This window comes from Uranotaenia lowii, chromosome 3 (assembly GCF_029784155.1).
Source record: "Uranotaenia lowii strain MFRU-FL chromosome 3, ASM2978415v1, whole genome shotgun sequence".
Lineage (NCBI taxonomy): Eukaryota > Metazoa > Arthropoda > Insecta > Diptera > Culicidae > Uranotaenia > Uranotaenia lowii.
This window is the reverse complement of record NC_073693.1, coordinates 328902125-328919903: the sequence shown is the minus strand read 5'-3', so window position 1 is coordinate 328919903 and position 17779 is coordinate 328902125. Positions and strand designations below refer to the sequence as shown.

Genomic DNA, 17779 nt, shown 5'->3' with positions numbered 1-17779 from the left:
TCGATATCCATCAACACTCGTATCAGTGTTTTATTTTCATTTTATTTACAATATGATTGAAACAATTAGGTTAATCAAGGAATGTCATTTGATCACAACTCAAGTATGTTAAAGCTGCAGTCCCTCGTTGTCGTATCCAGCAACTTCATTTCCGGCAGGTTTTTTCTGAACCGTTCCATTGAGATCCCCCATCGTCGTATCGGTGGTGTCCTCCTCCAGCGATTTCCCCCGCAGAAAAATGTGAACACCCCTAGAAGTTAAATTATAGTTAAATTTTAAAACTGTTTTCTCAAAATCAACTAGGAAAACTTACATTATCAGCAGAAAGACGATGCCCTGGGTGGCCATCGTGAGCCAAAAGAAAGCCGCCGGGTAGCTGTCGATGAAGGCGTTGTAGACTTGGGTGTACAGGACCCCACTGATGAGCACCACGGCATCGTCGAAGATCGACAGCAGCGAAAAAATGGTACCCCGTTCGGTGGCGGTAACAATTTTTGAGATCATCGACCGGAGAACGGCGGCCACAATCGGACCCAAACTCGAAACCGTTGCCCCCACGTACAGCAACCAGTCCACTTCGGCGAAGATGTAGAAGAACCGGGCGATGGCATGGGCAGCCACTCCGATCATGATGATGAACTAGGTATGGAATTTAAAAAAAACAAAAATTTTTTATTTTCAAATTCATGGTAGGAAGTAACAGATTTAAAGAATTGCTGCTTTTTTTGTCATTTTTCTTTTTTTATTATTTGTGACATTTTTGTGCCATTTTTATCTATTTTGTCATTTTTGTAATTTTGTGTCATTTTGTTTCATTTTGTGTCATTTTCTGTCATTTTTGTGTCTTTTTTGTGCCTTTTTTGTGCCTTTTTTGTGCCTTTTTTGTGCCATTTTTGTGTCATTTTTGTGTCATTTTTGTCATTTTTGTCATTTTTGTCATTTTTGTCATTTTTGTCATTTTTGTCATTTTTGTCATTTTTGTCATTTTTGTCATTTTTGTCATTTTTGTCATTTTTGTCATTTTTGTCATTTTTGTCATTTTTGTCATTTTTGTCATTTTTGTCATTTTTGTCATTTTTGTCATTTTTGTCATTTTTGTCATTTTTGTCATTTTTGTCATTTTTGTCATTTTTGTCATTTTTGTCATTTTTGTCATTTTTGTCATTTTTGTCATTTTTGTCATTTTTGTCATTTTTGTCATTTTTGTCATTTTTGTCATTTTTGTCATTTTTGTCATTTTTGTCATTTTTGTCATTTTTGTAATTTTTGTAATTTTTGTCATTTTTGTCATTTTTGTCATTTTTGTCATTTTTGTCATTTTTGTCATTTTTGTCATTTTTGTCATTTTTGTCATTTTTGTCATTTTTGTCATTTTTGTCATTTCTGTCATTTTTGTCATTTTTGTCATTTTTGTCATTTTTGTCATTTTTGTCATTTTTGTCATTTTTGTCATTTTTGTCATTTTTGTCATTTTTGTCATTTTTGTCATTTTTGTCATTTTTGTCATTTTTGTCATTTTTGTCATTTTTGTCATTTTTGTCATTTTTGTCATTTTTGTCATTTTTGTCATTTTTGTCATTTTTGTCATTTTTGTCATTTTTGTCATTTTTGTCGTTTTTGTCATTTTTGTCATTTTTGTCATTTTTGTCATTTTTGTCATTTTTGTCTTTTTTGTCATTTTTGTCATTTTTGTCATTTTTGTCATTTTTGTCATTTTTGTCATTTTTGTAATTTTTGTAATTTTTGTCATTTTTGTCATTTTTGTCATTTTTGTCATTTTTGTCATTTTTGTCATTTTTGTCATTTTTGTCATTTTTGTCATTTTTGTCATTTTTGTCATTTCTGTCATTTTTGTCATTTTTGTCATTTTTGTCATTTTTGTCATTTTTGTCATTTTTGTCATTTTTGTCATTTTTGTCATTTTTGTCATTTTTGTCATTTTTGTCATTTTTGTCATTTTTGTCATTTTTGTCATTTTTGTCATTTTTGTCATTTTTGTCATTTTTGTCATTTTTGTCATTTTTGTCATTTTTGTCATTTTTGTCATTTTTGTCATTTTTGTCATTTTTGTCATTTTTGTCATTTTTGTCATTTTTGTCATTTTTGTCATTTTTGTCATTTTTGTCATTTTTGTCATTTTTGTCATTTTTGTCATTTTTGTCATTTTTGTCATTTTTGTCATTTTTGTCATTTTTGTCATTTTTGTCATTTTTGTCATTTTTGTCATTTTTGTCATTTTTGTCATTTTTGTCATTTTTGTCATTTTTGTCATTTTTGTCATTTTTGTCATTTTTGTCATTTTTGTCATTTTTGTCATTTTTGTCATTTCTGTCATTTTGGTCATTTCTGTCATTTTTGTCATTTTTGTCATTTTTGTCATTTTTGTCATTTTTGTCATTTTCGTCATTTTTGTCATTTTTGTCATTTTTGTCATTTTTGTCATTTTTGTCATTTTTGTCATTTTTGTCATTTTTGTCATTTTTGTCATTTTTGTCATTTTTGTCAATTTTGTCATTTTTGTCATTTTTGTCATTTTTGTCATTTTTGTCATTTTTGTCATTTTTGTCATTTTTGTCATTTTTGTCATTTTTGTCATTTTTGTCATTTTTGTCATTTTTGTCATTTTTGTCATTTTTGTCATTTTTGTCATTTTTGTCATTTTTGTCATTTTTGTCATTTTTGTCATTTTTGTCATTTTTGTCATTTTTGTCATTTTTGTCATTTTTGTCATTTTTGTCATTTTTGTCATTTTTGTCATTTTTGTCATTTTTGTCATTTTTGTCATTTTTGTAATTTTTGTCCTTTTTGTCATTTTTGTCATTTTTTTCATTTTTGTCATTTTTGTCATTTTTGTCATTTTTGTCATTTTTGTCATTTTTGTCATTTTTGTCATTTTTGTCATTTTTGTCATTTTTGTCATTTTTGTCATTTTTGTCATTTTTGTCATTTTTGTCATTTTTGTCATTTTTGTCATTTTTGTCATTTTTGTTATTTTTGTCATTTTTTTTTTTTAATTTTTGTCATTTTTGTGATTTTATTTTTTTTAATTTTTGTAATTTTTGTAATTTTTGTGATTTTTGTAATTTTTGTAATTTTTGTAATTTTTGTAATTTTTTGTAATTTTTGTAATTTTTGTAATTTTTGTAATTTTTGTAATTTTTGTAATTTTTGTAATTTTTGTAATTTTTGTCATTTTTGTTATTTTTGTAATTTTTGTAATTTTTGTAATTTTTGTAATTTTTTTAATTTTTGTAGTTTTTGTAATTTTTGTAATTTTTGTCATTTTTGTCATTTTTGTCATTTTTGTCATTTTTGTCATTTTTGTCATTTTTGTCATTTTTGTCATTTTTGTCATTTTTGTCATTTTTTTTCATTTTTGTCATTTTTGTCATTTTTGTCATTTTTGTCATTTTTGTCATTTTTGTCATTTTTGTCATTTTTGTCATTTTTGTCATTTTTGTCATTTTTGTCATTTTTGTCATTTTTGTCATTTTTGTCATTTTTGTCATTTTTGTCATTTTTGTCATTTTTGTCATTTTTGTCATTTTTGTCATTTTTGTCATTTTTGTCATTTTTGTCATTTTTGTCATTTTTGTCATTTTTGTCATTTTTGTCATTTTTGTCATTTTTGTCATTTTTGTCATTTTTGTCATTTTTGTCATTTTTGTCATTTTTGTCATTTTTGTCATTTTTGTCATTTTTGTCATTTTTGTCATTTTTGTCATTTTTGTCATTTTTGTCATTTTTGTAATTTTTGTAATTTTTGTAATTTTTGTAATTTTTGTAATTTTTGTAATTTTTGTAATTTTTGTAATTTTTGTAATTTTTGTAATTTTTGTCATTTTTGTAATTTTTGTAATTTTTGTAATTTTTGTAATTTTTGTAATTTTTGTAATTTTTGTAATTTTTGTAATTTTTGTAATTTTTGTAATTTTTGTAATTTTTGTAATTTTTGTCATTTTTGTAATTTTTGTAATTTTTGTAATTTTTGTAATTTTTGTAATTTTTGTAATTTTTGTAATTTTTGTAATTTTTGTAAATTTTGTAATTTTTGTAATTTTTGTAATTTTTGTAATTTTTGTCATTTTTGTCATTTCTGTCATTTTTGTCATTTTTGTCATTTTTGTCATTTTTGTCATTTTTGTCATTTTTGTCATTTTTGTCATTTTTGTCATTTTTGTCATTTTTGTCATTTTTGTCATTTTTGTCATTTTTGTCATTTTTGTCATTTTTGTCATTTTTGTCATTTTTGTCATTTTTGTCATTTTTGTCATTTTTGTCATTTTTGTCATTTTTGTCATTTTTGTCATTTTTGTCATTTTTGTCATTTTTGTCATTTTTGTCATTTTTGTCATTTTTGTCATTTTTGTCATTTTTGTCATTTTTGTCATTTTTGTCATTTTTGTCATTTTTGTCATTTTTGTCATTTTTGTCATTTTTGTCATTTTTGTCATTTTTGTCATTTTTGTCATTTTTGTCATTTTTGTCATTTTTGTCATTTTTGTCATTTTTGTCATTTTTGTCATTTTTGTCATTTTTGTCATTTTTGTCATTTTTGTCATTTTTGTCATTTTTGTCATTTTTGTCATTTTTGTCATTTTTGTCATTTTTGTCATTTTTGTCATTTTTGTCATTTTTGTCATTTTTGTCATTTTTGTCATTTTTGTCATTTTTGTCATTTTTGTCATTTTTGTCATTTTTGTCATTTTTGTCATTTTTGTCATTTTTGTCATTTTTGTCATTTTTGTCATTTTTGTCATTTTTGTCATTTTTGTCATTTTTGTCATTTTTGTCATTTTTGTCATTTTTGTCATTTTTGTCATTTTTGTCATTTTTGTCATTTTTGTCATTTTTGTCATTTTTGTCATTTTTGTCATTTTTGTCATTTTTGTCATTTTTGTCATTTTTGTAATTTTTGTCATTTTTGTCATTTTTGTAATTTTTGTAATTTTTGTAATTTTTGTAATTTTTGTAATTTTTGTGATTTTTGTAATTTTTGTAATTTTTGTAATTTTTGTAATTTTTTGTAATTTTTGTAATTTTTGTAATTTTTGTAATTTTTGTAATTTTTGTAATTTTTGTAATTTTTGTCATTTTTGTCATTTTTGTTATTTTTGTAATTTTTGTAATTTTTGTAATTTTTGTAATTTTTTTAATTTTTGTAGTTTTTGTAATTTTGTAATTTTTGTCATTTTTGTCATTTTTGTCATTTTTGTCATTTTTGTCATTTTTGTCATTTTTGTCATTTTTGTCATTTTTTTCATATTTGTCATTTTTGTCATTTTTGTCATTTTTGTCATTTTTGTCATTTTTGTCATTTTTGTCATTTTTGTCATTTTTGTCATTTTTGTCATTTTTGTCATTTTTGTCATTTTTGTCATTTTTGTCATTTTTGTCATTTTTGTCATTTTTGTCATTTTTGTCATTTTTGTCATTTTTGTCATTTTTGTCATTTTTGTCATTTTTGTCATTTTTGTCATTTTTGTCATTTTTGTCATTTTTGTCATTTTTGTCATTTTTGTTCATTTTTGTCATTTTTGTCATTTTTGTAATTTTGTAATTTTTGTAATTTTTGTAATTTTTGTAATTTTTGTAATTTTTGTAATTTTGTAATTTTTGTAATTTTTGTAATTTTTGTAATTTTTGTAATTTTTGTAATTTTTGTAATTTTTGTAATTTTTGTAATTTTTGTAATTTTTGTAATTTTTGTAATTTTTGTAATTTTTGTAATTTTTGTAATTTTTGTAATTTTTGTAATTTTTGTAATTTTTGTAATTTTTGTAATTTTTGTAATTTTTGTAATTTTTGTCATTTTTGTCATTTTTGTAATTTTTGTAATTTTTGTAATTTTTGTAATTTTTGTAATTTTTGTAATTTTTGTAATTTTTGTAATTTTTGTAATTTTTGTAATTTTTGTAATTTTTTGTAATTTTGTCATTTCTGTCATTTTTGTCATTTTTGTCATTTTTGTCATTTTTGTCATTTTGTCATTTTTGTCATTTTGTCATTTTTGTCATTTTTGTCATTTTTGTCATTTTTGTCATTTTTGTCATTTTTGTCATTTTTGTCATTTTTGTCATTTTTGTCATTTTTGTCATTTTTGTCATTTTTGTCATTTTTGTCTTTTTTGTCATTTTTGTCATTTTTGTCATTTTTGTCATTTTTGTCATTTTTGTCATTTTTGTCATTTTTTGTCATTTTTGTCATTTTGTCATTTTTGTCATTTTTGTCATTTTGTCATTTTTGTCATTTTTGTCATTTTTGTCATTTTTGTCATTTTTGTCATTTTTGTCATTTTTGTCATTTTTGTCATTTTTGTCATTTTTGTCATTTTTGTCATTTTTGTCATTTTTGTCATTTTTGTCATTTTTGTCATTTTTGTCATTTTTGTCATTTTTGTCATTTTTGTCATTTTTGTCATTTTTGTCATTTTTGTCATTTTTGTCATTTTTGTCATTTTTGTCATTTTTGTCATTTTTGTCATTTTTGTCATTTTTGTCATTTTGTCATTTTTGTCATTTTTGTCATTTTTGTCATTTTTGTCATTTTTGTCATTTTTGTCATGTTTGTCATTTTTGTCATTTCTGTGATTTAAGGTTCTGATTACTGTTACAACAATGTTGTAAATTTGTTTCCTTAGTTTTTTTTCTCAATTCTAATTTTTCGTGTTCAAAACTTCTCGTTTCGAATCTTCGGTCTGCATCAGTTTTCATCAATCAATCAAAACCGATAGCAAAAATATTGATAGTGGCATTTTTCCTTTCATTCTGAATCCATCAGCAGAATCACGAGTAAATATCTCTTTAGATTTCTCCCGTTGTTGACTTGAAAAACGAAAAGCATTGCTGTTTTAAATGCGTTCTAGATTGTCAACAGAATCGAAAGTGTGGGAATCGTTTATAGGTTCGAGTTGAGTTCTTGCTGATAAAATATGTTCCTCGAAACTTCGTTTGTTATTCCAAAACATAAAATCTCTGCTCATCGAATATTTACAATCGTTTGAGGTTGGAAACGATTTGAAAGCCTTACCTTGGTGTTCCCAAAGGTAAAATGTTAAAAAAAAACTTTGAAATTAAATTATGAGTTCCCTTTTGGTATTTTTTTTTCAAAGTCAGCCTAAAATATATTTTTTTTTTGTGAACTTCAATTTAGTTGGTACCATTTTTAATGCATTCACCCTACAGCATAGTTTACGATAATATGAATGAAAACACTATATAGGGCATGAATCTGCAAGTATTGCAAAACGTATTTTCCTGTTGCCTGAACTTCATTTTAGAAGGTTGACATACTAACTTGAAACAAAAACGAGTAAAGAATTATTACGGAAAGAGCATTGTTTCATTATTCAAAATCTGTTCTCAGAATATTTAGTTTATTATTAGTTTGATGCCAAATTTTTAATCTGATTTTCTTGGATGAACATTAAAACGCCTTCTTTAAAACAGGCAACACTAGCATCAATGTTGATCTAAATTTTGCTATAAAATAGTTCAGCGAAGCCCAATTGCATCAGAATATTTTTTGCAGCTTGAAGGATCACTATTAGCGAAACCAGTTGAATCTAACATGACGGACCCAAGGGAAAATCGTAAGTATCTTGAGCAGAAAATTAAAAGTTTCCCAACATTACAGAACTGCTTAAATCAAAAATTTAAACTAACATTTTTTTCCTCCTATTTCTCTTATCACTTGCAGAGACGCCAGGGGCGAGACGATCCGTTCGGCGATAAAAAATGCCGGCAATCCTAAGAATGATGCCACCAGAGCTGCGGTAATCCGTCAAGCCGTAGCAGAGCATAATGCGTCCAAGAAAAAATAGGATGTGTCTGATGTGCTTGATTTGAAGTGTTCCAATCAAAATCACATCAAAGAAAATGAACAACCTCGGTTACATTTTGTAATAAAAATTAATCAGTTTAGAAAAGAATCGGTTGATTCATTATTGTGAAATCCATAGCCATCAACTGAAGGTAATCCAAACTTGCTGACTAACTTACTTACTTACTGGCTTTCTTATTTACTTACTTACTTACTTACTCACTTACTTACTCACTTACTTACTTACTTACTTACTTACTTACTTACTTTCTTTCTTACTCTTACCTACTTTCTTACTCCAATTCACGAAATGAATAAAACATTGTATAGGAAAAAAATCCATTTATTCCAATTTCTACCCTTTCAATGCAAGTTTTTTCGTCCAGCAGACGTTCCTATATCGTTGCACAAAACTTATAAATGAAGTAATTTATTAATTCAATCAAATCAAGCAAACAAAGGGTATGTGTTCAGTGGCTCATTCGATTTCTGGAAAAAAAATCTCTTTTGTTTCAAATTCTAAATTCCGAACAAATTTTAATAAATTGATTTCGAAATCGGAATGTCTCACAAAGATGAAGTGTTCTAGAAAAATGTGCTTACTAGAACAAACAAACAAAATTAAATAAAAAAAAATTAAGCTATAGCGTTTTTTTGAAACATTTAACAAAATGTGACCTGAAGATCTATTTCTATCATTTTACTAGGTGCTGCCGTACGAACCGCGGTTCGCAAGCAATTACACTGAGGTTTTTTTTTACGCGGTTTTTTTTTTACACGGTTTTTTTTACGCGGCTTTTTTTACGCGGATTTTCGAATTAACGCGGTTTTTTTTACGCGGATTTTCGAATTAACGCGGTTTTTTTTTACGCGGATTTTCGAATTAACGCGGTTTTTCAGAGAAAATATTCTAAGACTTTTTCCAAGGAAAACACTTAGAATCTTTTTGTAGTTGGGAAAATCTTAGCTCTGAGACTAAGAACGTGATACATGAGATCTGTGACCTGAGACCTGAGACTTGAGACCTGAAATATGAGACATGAGATTTGAGACCTGAAATATGAGACTCGAGATCTGAGACACGAGACATGAGACATGAGACATGAGACCTGAGACTTGAGACCTGAGACATGAGACATGAGACCTGAGACATGAGACATGAGACATAAGACCTAAGACATGAGACCTGAGACATGAGACCTGAGACATAAGACCTAAGACATGAGACATGAGACATGAGACATGAGACATTAGACCTGAGACATGAGACATGAGACATGAGACCTGAGACCTGAGACCTGAAACCTGAGACATGAGACATGAGACATGAGACATGAGACATGAGCCATGAGACATGAGACATGAGACATGGAACATGAGACCTGAGACATGAGACCTGAGACATGAGACCTAAGACCTGAGACATGGAACATGAGACCTGAGACATGAGACATGAGACGATCTGAATTCCACACTGTCAAATAAGCCTCACTATATTCTACTATTCTATTAATCTAATTGATTTTATTTTTTATCTTAAAAATAAACTATCATTGTACGCAAATTTTTAAATAATCATGGTTCTAACGCGTTTTTTTTAGTAACGTGCTTTTTTGCGCGAATTTTTTAATTAAAATGGATTTTTTACGTGGATTTTCGAATTTCGAGGTTTTTTTACGTGGATTTTCGAATTAACGAGGTTTTTTTTTACGCGGATTTTCGAATTAACGCGGTTTTTTTTTACGCGGATTTTCCAATTAACGCGGTTTTTTTTTACGCGGATTTTCGAATTAACGCGGTTTTTTTTATGCGGTTTTTTTTTTACGCGGGACAAAATACCGCGTAAAAAAAAACCTCAGTGTATAAAAATTTGATAAATTAAGACGTTTTCCATACAAAGTATAATATTCCTTACAGTGCAGTAAAAACACCTTTTCAGTAAGAGTATTCTTATAGAAAATTTGAAAAACCACCCCGTTTACAATTTTTCGTTTTTTTTTTCAAAACCCGTTTTTCGATTTTTAGGGAAGGTTGCCGAAAAAATTCTGTGTTTTAACTTAAAAAAATTCTGAATTTCTGTGATTTTACCCAAAAATTCTGTGACGGTTTTCTGTGATGTTTTTTCACTAATTTCATTCAAATGTACCAATTTTATCATATTTTCCAAATTAAAGAAAACTTTCCAAAATTTATGATGACAAAAAACAATGAATTTTGGTAAAAAAACGTCCAAAATTTAAAAATTCTGTGAAATCTGTGAATTTTTCTAAAATTCTGTGTTCTGTGACACAGATTCTGTGATGAAAATTGGTTCAAAATTCTGGGAAATTATAGATTTTTCTGTGATTTCGGTAATCTTGTTCGTAGGTTGAAGCGCATTTTTCTCACAAAAATGTCGCGAATACTGATGCTGGTTAATCGCAATGTGTCGAAATTTTACGATTCTTATTAATCTGAATTCAGAGAATCACTTTGACACGCCTGTCACTCACTTTGTTTTGCCTAGTGTTGCCAAAGTAATGAACGTTGACACAGAAATTTATTTGACTATATTTATCTTCAGTGTTGCTGAATGAAACTATTATTTTATTTTATGTTTTATGAAATTTGATTTATTTTCCGCATATCCTTCATCTCATTTCTACATTCCTGCTCACCTCTATGCTAAATTATAACTTTTGACGCTTCGACTTTTGTTTTTTTTTCTCTCTGGAACAAAATGTTATCTACCGAATATCCTTAATTTTCATTCCATATGTTCTCAAAACAAGAATTAAACGACGCGGATTCCGGTAATTTGAACGATTTATTTCTATCGTTAAATTATCCCTGTAATTATTTTAATTCAGCATTTAGGGATTTAAATTGACAGTAAATTGCTTAATTTTACATTATAATGTGTGTGTGTGTGGTGTAGCATTTGTCTACTCACGTTTAATGCCTTTTTGCTAGTATTGTGTTCAGTCCGAAATTCGAGTGACGTACGGTACGGCTAGCACTGATTTTAACCTGTGGCAAACGCAATTGTTTACAACGGTTATCTATCTGTTCAGATTTTAAATTGTTGTCTTATTTAGGATTTACCTGTTCTCCGGTCGGGTTCGGCACTAACTTTGATCGGCACTGACTATGTTCAGCGGAATAATTAGGTTTACGCCACGACTACCTGTGATATTAGACCTACATAAGTTACATACAGTTCAAATCTTTCACACTTCAGTTTACCTTCACGAAACTAAACGCACTTAATGCTTCTTCAACCTAACGATTCCGGTGTTAGTCGTTTGGAACGTAACTGTAACAGTAACTAAATGTTAGTATAATTTCTAATCGAAAATTCTGTAAATTTTTACTCCTCAACTGTTTTCGCTAAACTTAATCTTTTCCTTCTTTCTCAAATCTTCTTCTGACACTTCTCGCTTTGGCCCAGTGACTCAGACTATATGTCCACTAAACTTAATGAGTAATTTTATTACCGATAATGATGTGTTTTACCGTTTTGAGGTTTTTCGGCTACCAGTGACGGCGTACTTTGATGGGGTCCACTTGATGGTAGAGGTGCGTCCGTAGATGACGTGACACCATATTTCCATCTTTACTCTTCAACCTACAAATTGTATTAAATTTCTGCATATCCTTCAGCTCATCTCTACATTCCTTCTCAACTCTATTCTCAATAGAATCTTTTAGTTAAAGATTTTTGTTTTTCTAAAATACAAAATTTAATATTTCAAATATTCCCCTTATCTCATTTGTCAGTCCAGCTTTTCAAATCTTAAAATTTTATTAAATTTCTGCATGTTCTTCATCCAATCCGAAAATGTTCTTGCTTTTCCTGTAGCTCTGCTTTTGTTTACCAGAGCCGGAACAATCCGAAAATATTCTTGGCAACAGGTTTTCCAAACTGTGCCCAGAGTACCTACAGCTACAGGTGGATGCATATTGAGGAAAAGTAGGCAAGGGGTACCAAAAGTTTCTCAGTGGTGGGGGTGGAGACGGAGCGCTTTTTGACAGCTAATTGTTCGCCTACCATGTCTACGATTACGATTGCCTGTCATAAGATGGACGATTCCGTGTATTGGTATAAGACCACACCCGAAGCTGTACTCGCCCTGACTGTGCTTTTCTTTTCACTTTGTCTCTGTTAACGAGAGTAGGAATAATCCGATAGTATTCTTAGAAGCAGTCTTCCTAAAAAGGCCATTTCAAAACAAACAATCAGCAAGCCTTGAAAATCCAAAAAACAAAATAAATCAGCACCGGCCTTAAAAATCTGCGCTTCCTCAGGCAATTCTATCTTTTTCCACCGGAAGGCTAAATCGAAGCAAACTATCAGCAGAAGCAGTATTAGAAATCTGCTCTGTCTAAGCTAATTGAGTCTTGTTCCACCGGAATGCCAAATCAAAGTAAACAATCAGCAGAAGCTTCTTGAAAATGTACGCTTCCAAAAACCTGCGCATCTGTCTTTTTCCACCGTAAAGCAACATCATAACAAACAAACAAAAAATTAAGTCTTTTTCCACCGGAAGTCCATATTAAAGTAAACAATCCGCAGAAGCTGCTGGTAAATCTGTGCTTCCAAATTCATTCCGTCTTTTTCCACCGGATAGCAAAATCGAAGCAAACATTCAGCAGAGGCAGCCTTAAAAATTTGCACTTTCCTAGCTAATTCCGTTTTTCCACCGGAAAGCCTAACCAAAACAAAAAAAAAAAAACAGCAGCAACAGTCCTAAAAATCTGCGCTTCCAAAGCCATCCGTCTTTTTCCATCGGAAAGCAAAATCATAACAAACAATCAGCAGCAGCAGCTTTAAAAATCAGCGCTTCCGAAGCCATTCCGCCTTTGGCCACCGGATGGCAATATCAAAGCAAACAAACAGTGCACTTCTAAAGCCATTCCATCTTTATCCACCGGAAAGCTAAACCAAAACAAACAATCAGCAGCAGCCTGTAAAACTGCACTTCTTTAGCCAACTCCGTTTTTTTTTTCACCGGAAAGCCAAACCAAAACAAACAATCAGCACCAGCAACCTGAAAAGTCTGCAAATTTCTTTGTCTTCGTCTTTTTCCAGTGGGCGAATCAGAAGCAATTTTGTTCGTAGCAGCAGCCTTTAAAATCTGTGCTCCCTGTGCCAGTTCGCCTTTCTACTGGAGGCTGAATCAAAAACAATTTTTTTTCATAACTGCAGCCTTGATAATCTGTCCTTATAGCCGCTATTGTCGTTATATTACGATTCTTATGAATCTAAATTAAGAGATTAACTTAGACACGATCACGACCCCTTTTGCTGACCCGTTACACAACATTTTTTGTGCCAATTTCATCTTAATCCAACGTCATGATCGTAAACACATTGAACAGGTTATATGGGGCTGTTCCGAAATACTCACGTGTGGCAATTTGCATCCCAATTCGGTGTATATTGATGTCAATATCTTAAAAAAAAAGTGAACAGGTAATAAAGGAGACCCCTTTGGCCGACCCCTTTGGCCGACCCCTTTGGCCGACCCCTTTTACACAATTTGACACCTGAAATCGGCTGCCCGTCTTTTAAAACCCACTTGTATGAACTTTCATTGCAATCCAATGTATTATACATTACATATACAACGTCAGTTCCGCAAAAAAAAAGTTAACGGGAAATACGGACAACCCCTTTTGCCGACCCTTTACACCAAGTTTGATACCTGAAATCCATTATCCGTCCCTGAAAACTTCCATGTTCCGATTGTCATTGCCATCCGATGTATAATCATGTGGACGACCCCTTTGGCCAACCAAAATTGGATAACTGAAATAAATTGTTCGTCCCTAATAACACCCCAAGCAACCAAAAGTTGCGCTCTTACTTAAAGATGGAACTCCGAAGTTCACATTTGGCTAAACGTAACGTAAAAGTTACTGAGGAGCTTCTATCGCCTTTTAAAAGGTTAAAAAAACGATAACAGAACTTCTAAGCACCTTAAATGCAACTTCTTTTAAGAAGGTGGGTTGCGTTCGCTAAACGCGCTTTCTAAGATACTTCTAGGTGTGCAAAAGATCTTATTTTGGGAATTCTAAGACACTTCTAGGTGTTTTAAGAAACTTATCTGGGAATCCTTAGCGACATGTCAAATATGTTTGTCAATTTTATGTCATAGTATTTGTTTTGTTCTTAGCAGTACTTACATATATTCACAATTGAATTCAACGCAAAATGAAAAAAAATTCTAAGGTTGAAAAAAATACATATGGAGAAGAATTTTCCGGATTTTTAACATCGTTTTTATATTTTCAGAGCCTTTTCATCATCCATCGCTTTCTCAAGAAAAACCCTTTCTCCAGCGGGAAATCAAAAAGCAGTTAATTCCCATCATTTCGGAAAAAAAACATCGGGTTTCTGCAGGAGGACTAGGCCGCTGTCGTAGGTAAAAGTGTCTTTTGCCTAATAATGTTTAGAAAGCGATTTATTTGAATAAACTTTTGAAGATGAAATATTTGTAATCACATATTTATATGCTGAACTGAAAGTCCTTGAAAAACGAAATGTATAAGCTCTCAACTAATCGAATGGGTTGGTTGAGAGCTTATACATTGCTCATACGCGAGTTAAAATAAAAAATTCAGATTAGTTGAAATACTAATTTTTACAGTGGCAATGAGCTATTGCTGGATTGGTCGAGAGGCTGGCGAGTTTCATTGCAACATAGAGAGCAGCAGTTCAATTCTCTAAGCGTGAGTAGCTTTTGTAATCAAAACTATGATATAAAAATTTAAATCAATAAGATGAACCACGATAGACCGGCAACCTAGTAATCTGTCATCTGGTTGTCAGAGATATCTGTCAATCGGATTTTTTTTCGGCTTTTTATATTCATGCAGGTAACAGATAATGTTTCCCACGTGAAAAAAGAAAAATAAAAATAAAAATATTTAATCCAATTTGTCGATTGTTAGAGTATTATTTGCCGATGTCCGTCAGTTCGAGCCCAAGAGTAAACATCGATCACAGTTGTACCGGATAAATTTTTCAATGACTGTCCTCCAACTGCATCGTTGATATAAGTCGCGAATAACAAAAAGATGTTAATACGACTATAATCGAAACAAAAAAAAACTATTTGAACATCATTTCCAGAGCAAATTTTATGTGAATCAATAATATGCGATATTCGCGAGACACTAAACTTGTATTCAATCAAATCCAAAAAAGCGATGTCTTCGAACACAATTTTTCATTTTTCTAATTAAATTTGAAATAAAAACTCGCAATCACAATCTCATTTGTCAAAGTCTGATAAAAATCATGCCAAAGCCACAGCCTACTATGCATAAGGTTAAAAAAAGTATCAAAGAAACATTTACCGTATCCCTCATTTTCAGCAACTTTAGAAACAGTGGAACACCGACGATCAGCATGAGCACACACACCGCTGATTGGAACGTTCGAAAGTAGCTGAACTGGTCCACGTTCCAGTTGAACTTGAGCTGCGTGTACAGATAGATCAGCGGCCTCTCGTCTCTCTGGAATGTGTAGCAAGACGTCGCTGCCATGAAGATGAATAGATAGCTTCTGCGACTTCTGCGACTTCTGCGACGTTTCTTGAACAAGGTTTGTAAGGAATGGGTTACGTGAGTGGCATCGAAGATATCCCCTGGTATTTGGTACCACTTGAGTTCGGCTACGGATCTTTGCTGTTGGTTAGTTTGAGGTTGAAGACCTACTATGGAATAAACGATTGCAATCAGCACAAGTGTGGCACTAGAACCGAAAACTAGGAAAAACGATCCACCCGTTAAATTGAACATCAGACTCCCGAGAGCTACTCCTATAGGCATTGTGCAGAGAAATGACGCCTCCAGAATGGCTATTCGTAGCGTTCGTTCAGAATCACTTGTAACATCCGAAATGTAAGCAAAACACGAACCGAATACGGTAATACTTGCTCCGGTGAAGCCACTAGGGATCGTTGCTGTGTAGATCACATATTCCAGAGGCCAGTGGGTCATGTTGATGTTCAACATTATCATTACGAAGTAGAACAACTTTCCCATCAACCCGAATACCAGAGGAAGTTTGCGTCCTCGTCGATCTGACCAAGGTCCCAGAAAGAACGCCAACAGTATCGGAACAACGTTCATGGCAAAACCGTTCCACATGAGAAACGTTGAAGTCGTCACCTGAACTTGCTTCTTGAGGTCCTTGTGGTGTTCGATGTTTGCACATATTTCTATGTCGTACCCGTAGTTGACCGAACAGGCCTTGTAGACGTAGAATACCTGCTCGACTACTGCCGTCAGATTGTTTGCCAGCATGTACAGGAACAGCGTAGGTTCCACGGTGATCTTTCGGTACCATGGTTGAAGTTGTCTACACTTTTTCTACGGTATCGAAGTTAATGTTTTCAACAGGATCAATGCAATTTCATTGTTTGAACCTTACCTCAACTTTATTAAAACCATTGAAAGTCATCTTATCGATGAAACACAGTTGAACACATTAAACGGAGACGTTGAAGACGCACGACGTGAAACTGTCTCTTAGGCACGCTCTAGCCGTGAGTGACATTGTAGGCGCAGTAGTTACAAAATGCGAACAGATCATCGCACATTTTAAGAACAGTCTTCATTCACTGAGATAATAACATAGAAAACATGTCGTATCGTAACAGTGATTGTCGCCCATAGATATCGACCGGAATCGAGCTTCTTGACGAAACTCCTCAAACAACCCTCCTCGATGAGTAGGGGTGAACAAATTAAGCAACAAAAAGAGTAAGATAATAAGACACCGAAATCTTGAGTTCATAAGGTGATTCCAGCGGTGCAAGCGATTGGAATACGATTTGTTCGGGGAGATTGATCTGTTTTAGCCTGTACTGTCAATGACCGCTAGGTTCGACTAGTGGAGCTAGAAATGATGCTTGTAAAAATGACGTAACGATTCTACTTATGAGATGTGATAGCTAACAACAAAATTGGTTACGATAAGTTATTGGTTATTGGTTACGATAAGTTTCATAGAAACCATCATGAAAGTAGACATTAACGTATGATAAATAACCATTTTTACGCTAGCAAATTATAGAGAAATATTTTGGTGATACGTTAGTAGAACAACTTTCAAATGCAATGAAAAATCCAGGCAGATGTAATTTTTTTTCAAATTTTCTGAAAATTTTCTCTTTAGAAACATGAAATAATTCAAAAGCAGTTCAGTCAAAGTTCAATTATGAAAGTAGTTGTGAAATATCAATCCATCTCAATAATTCTAGGTTGCCATAATTTTTCCAGCACGTGTTCGAAACGAGCCATGCGGACTATTTTATATGAAACCTAGCCAAAAATCGGATATTTGATTTTTAAATTTTCGACCCAAATTATCCAACAAAAACCGAGATTAAAACAAAAAAAAAATCTGATTAAAGGCAACCAAAAAAGACACTTGATGATAACACTTTCTTGACAAATTTTGTTTTTGGACGTTAAAATCAACAAAAGTAAAACCTCATTTTGAGGTAAGAGCTAGGTTCTGCAAAAAAAAAAAAAACTGAACAAATCCGGCTAAATCCGGGCCTTTTTTCAACGAATTTAAAGAAACCGGGCAACCGGGCCAAACCGGACCTTTCCAAAAATCTGTAACAGGGGATTCTAAAAAAAATCATTGAAAAAAAATTCACATTCCTTGACGATTGACGATACCATATTTCTGCGCAGTTGTAAGACTTGGACCATACTTTGCTCAGTCGGTAGAACATTAGCCATTCGAGTTCGACCCTAAAATCAATCATAGAATAAAGTTGCTCGGGATAGGTTATTCAGTTCCAGTTTTTGAGCTACATTGTGAATACAAAGTTATGAACTACATAAAAATGTAACAAAAACTAGAACCACAACAAAATTTGAATGTTGAATCGTATAGGTCAAGAACCAAACTGTCAAAGTCACTAGCAATTGATTTATTTGAGCAGGGGGTTTT

General features: G+C 31.4%; 1 protein-coding gene across 2 annotated transcripts in view; it reads right to left on the bottom strand.

Annotated features, from left to right (window-relative positions):
- Positions 1–17779, bottom strand: part of LOC129754522 (proton-coupled folate transporter-like) — a 43106-nt gene continuing 25327 nt past the window's right edge. For both annotated transcript variants that reach the window (XM_055750648.1, XM_055750647.1), the window contains exons 3-4: positions 314–639; positions 1–250 (exon numbers count right to left, since the gene is read on the bottom strand). In XM_055750648.1, coding sequence (XP_055606623.1) covers positions 109–250; positions 314–639 — 468 coding nt within the window. In that variant the 3' untranslated portion in view covers positions 1–108. The remainder of the gene's footprint in view (positions 251–313; positions 640–17779) is intronic.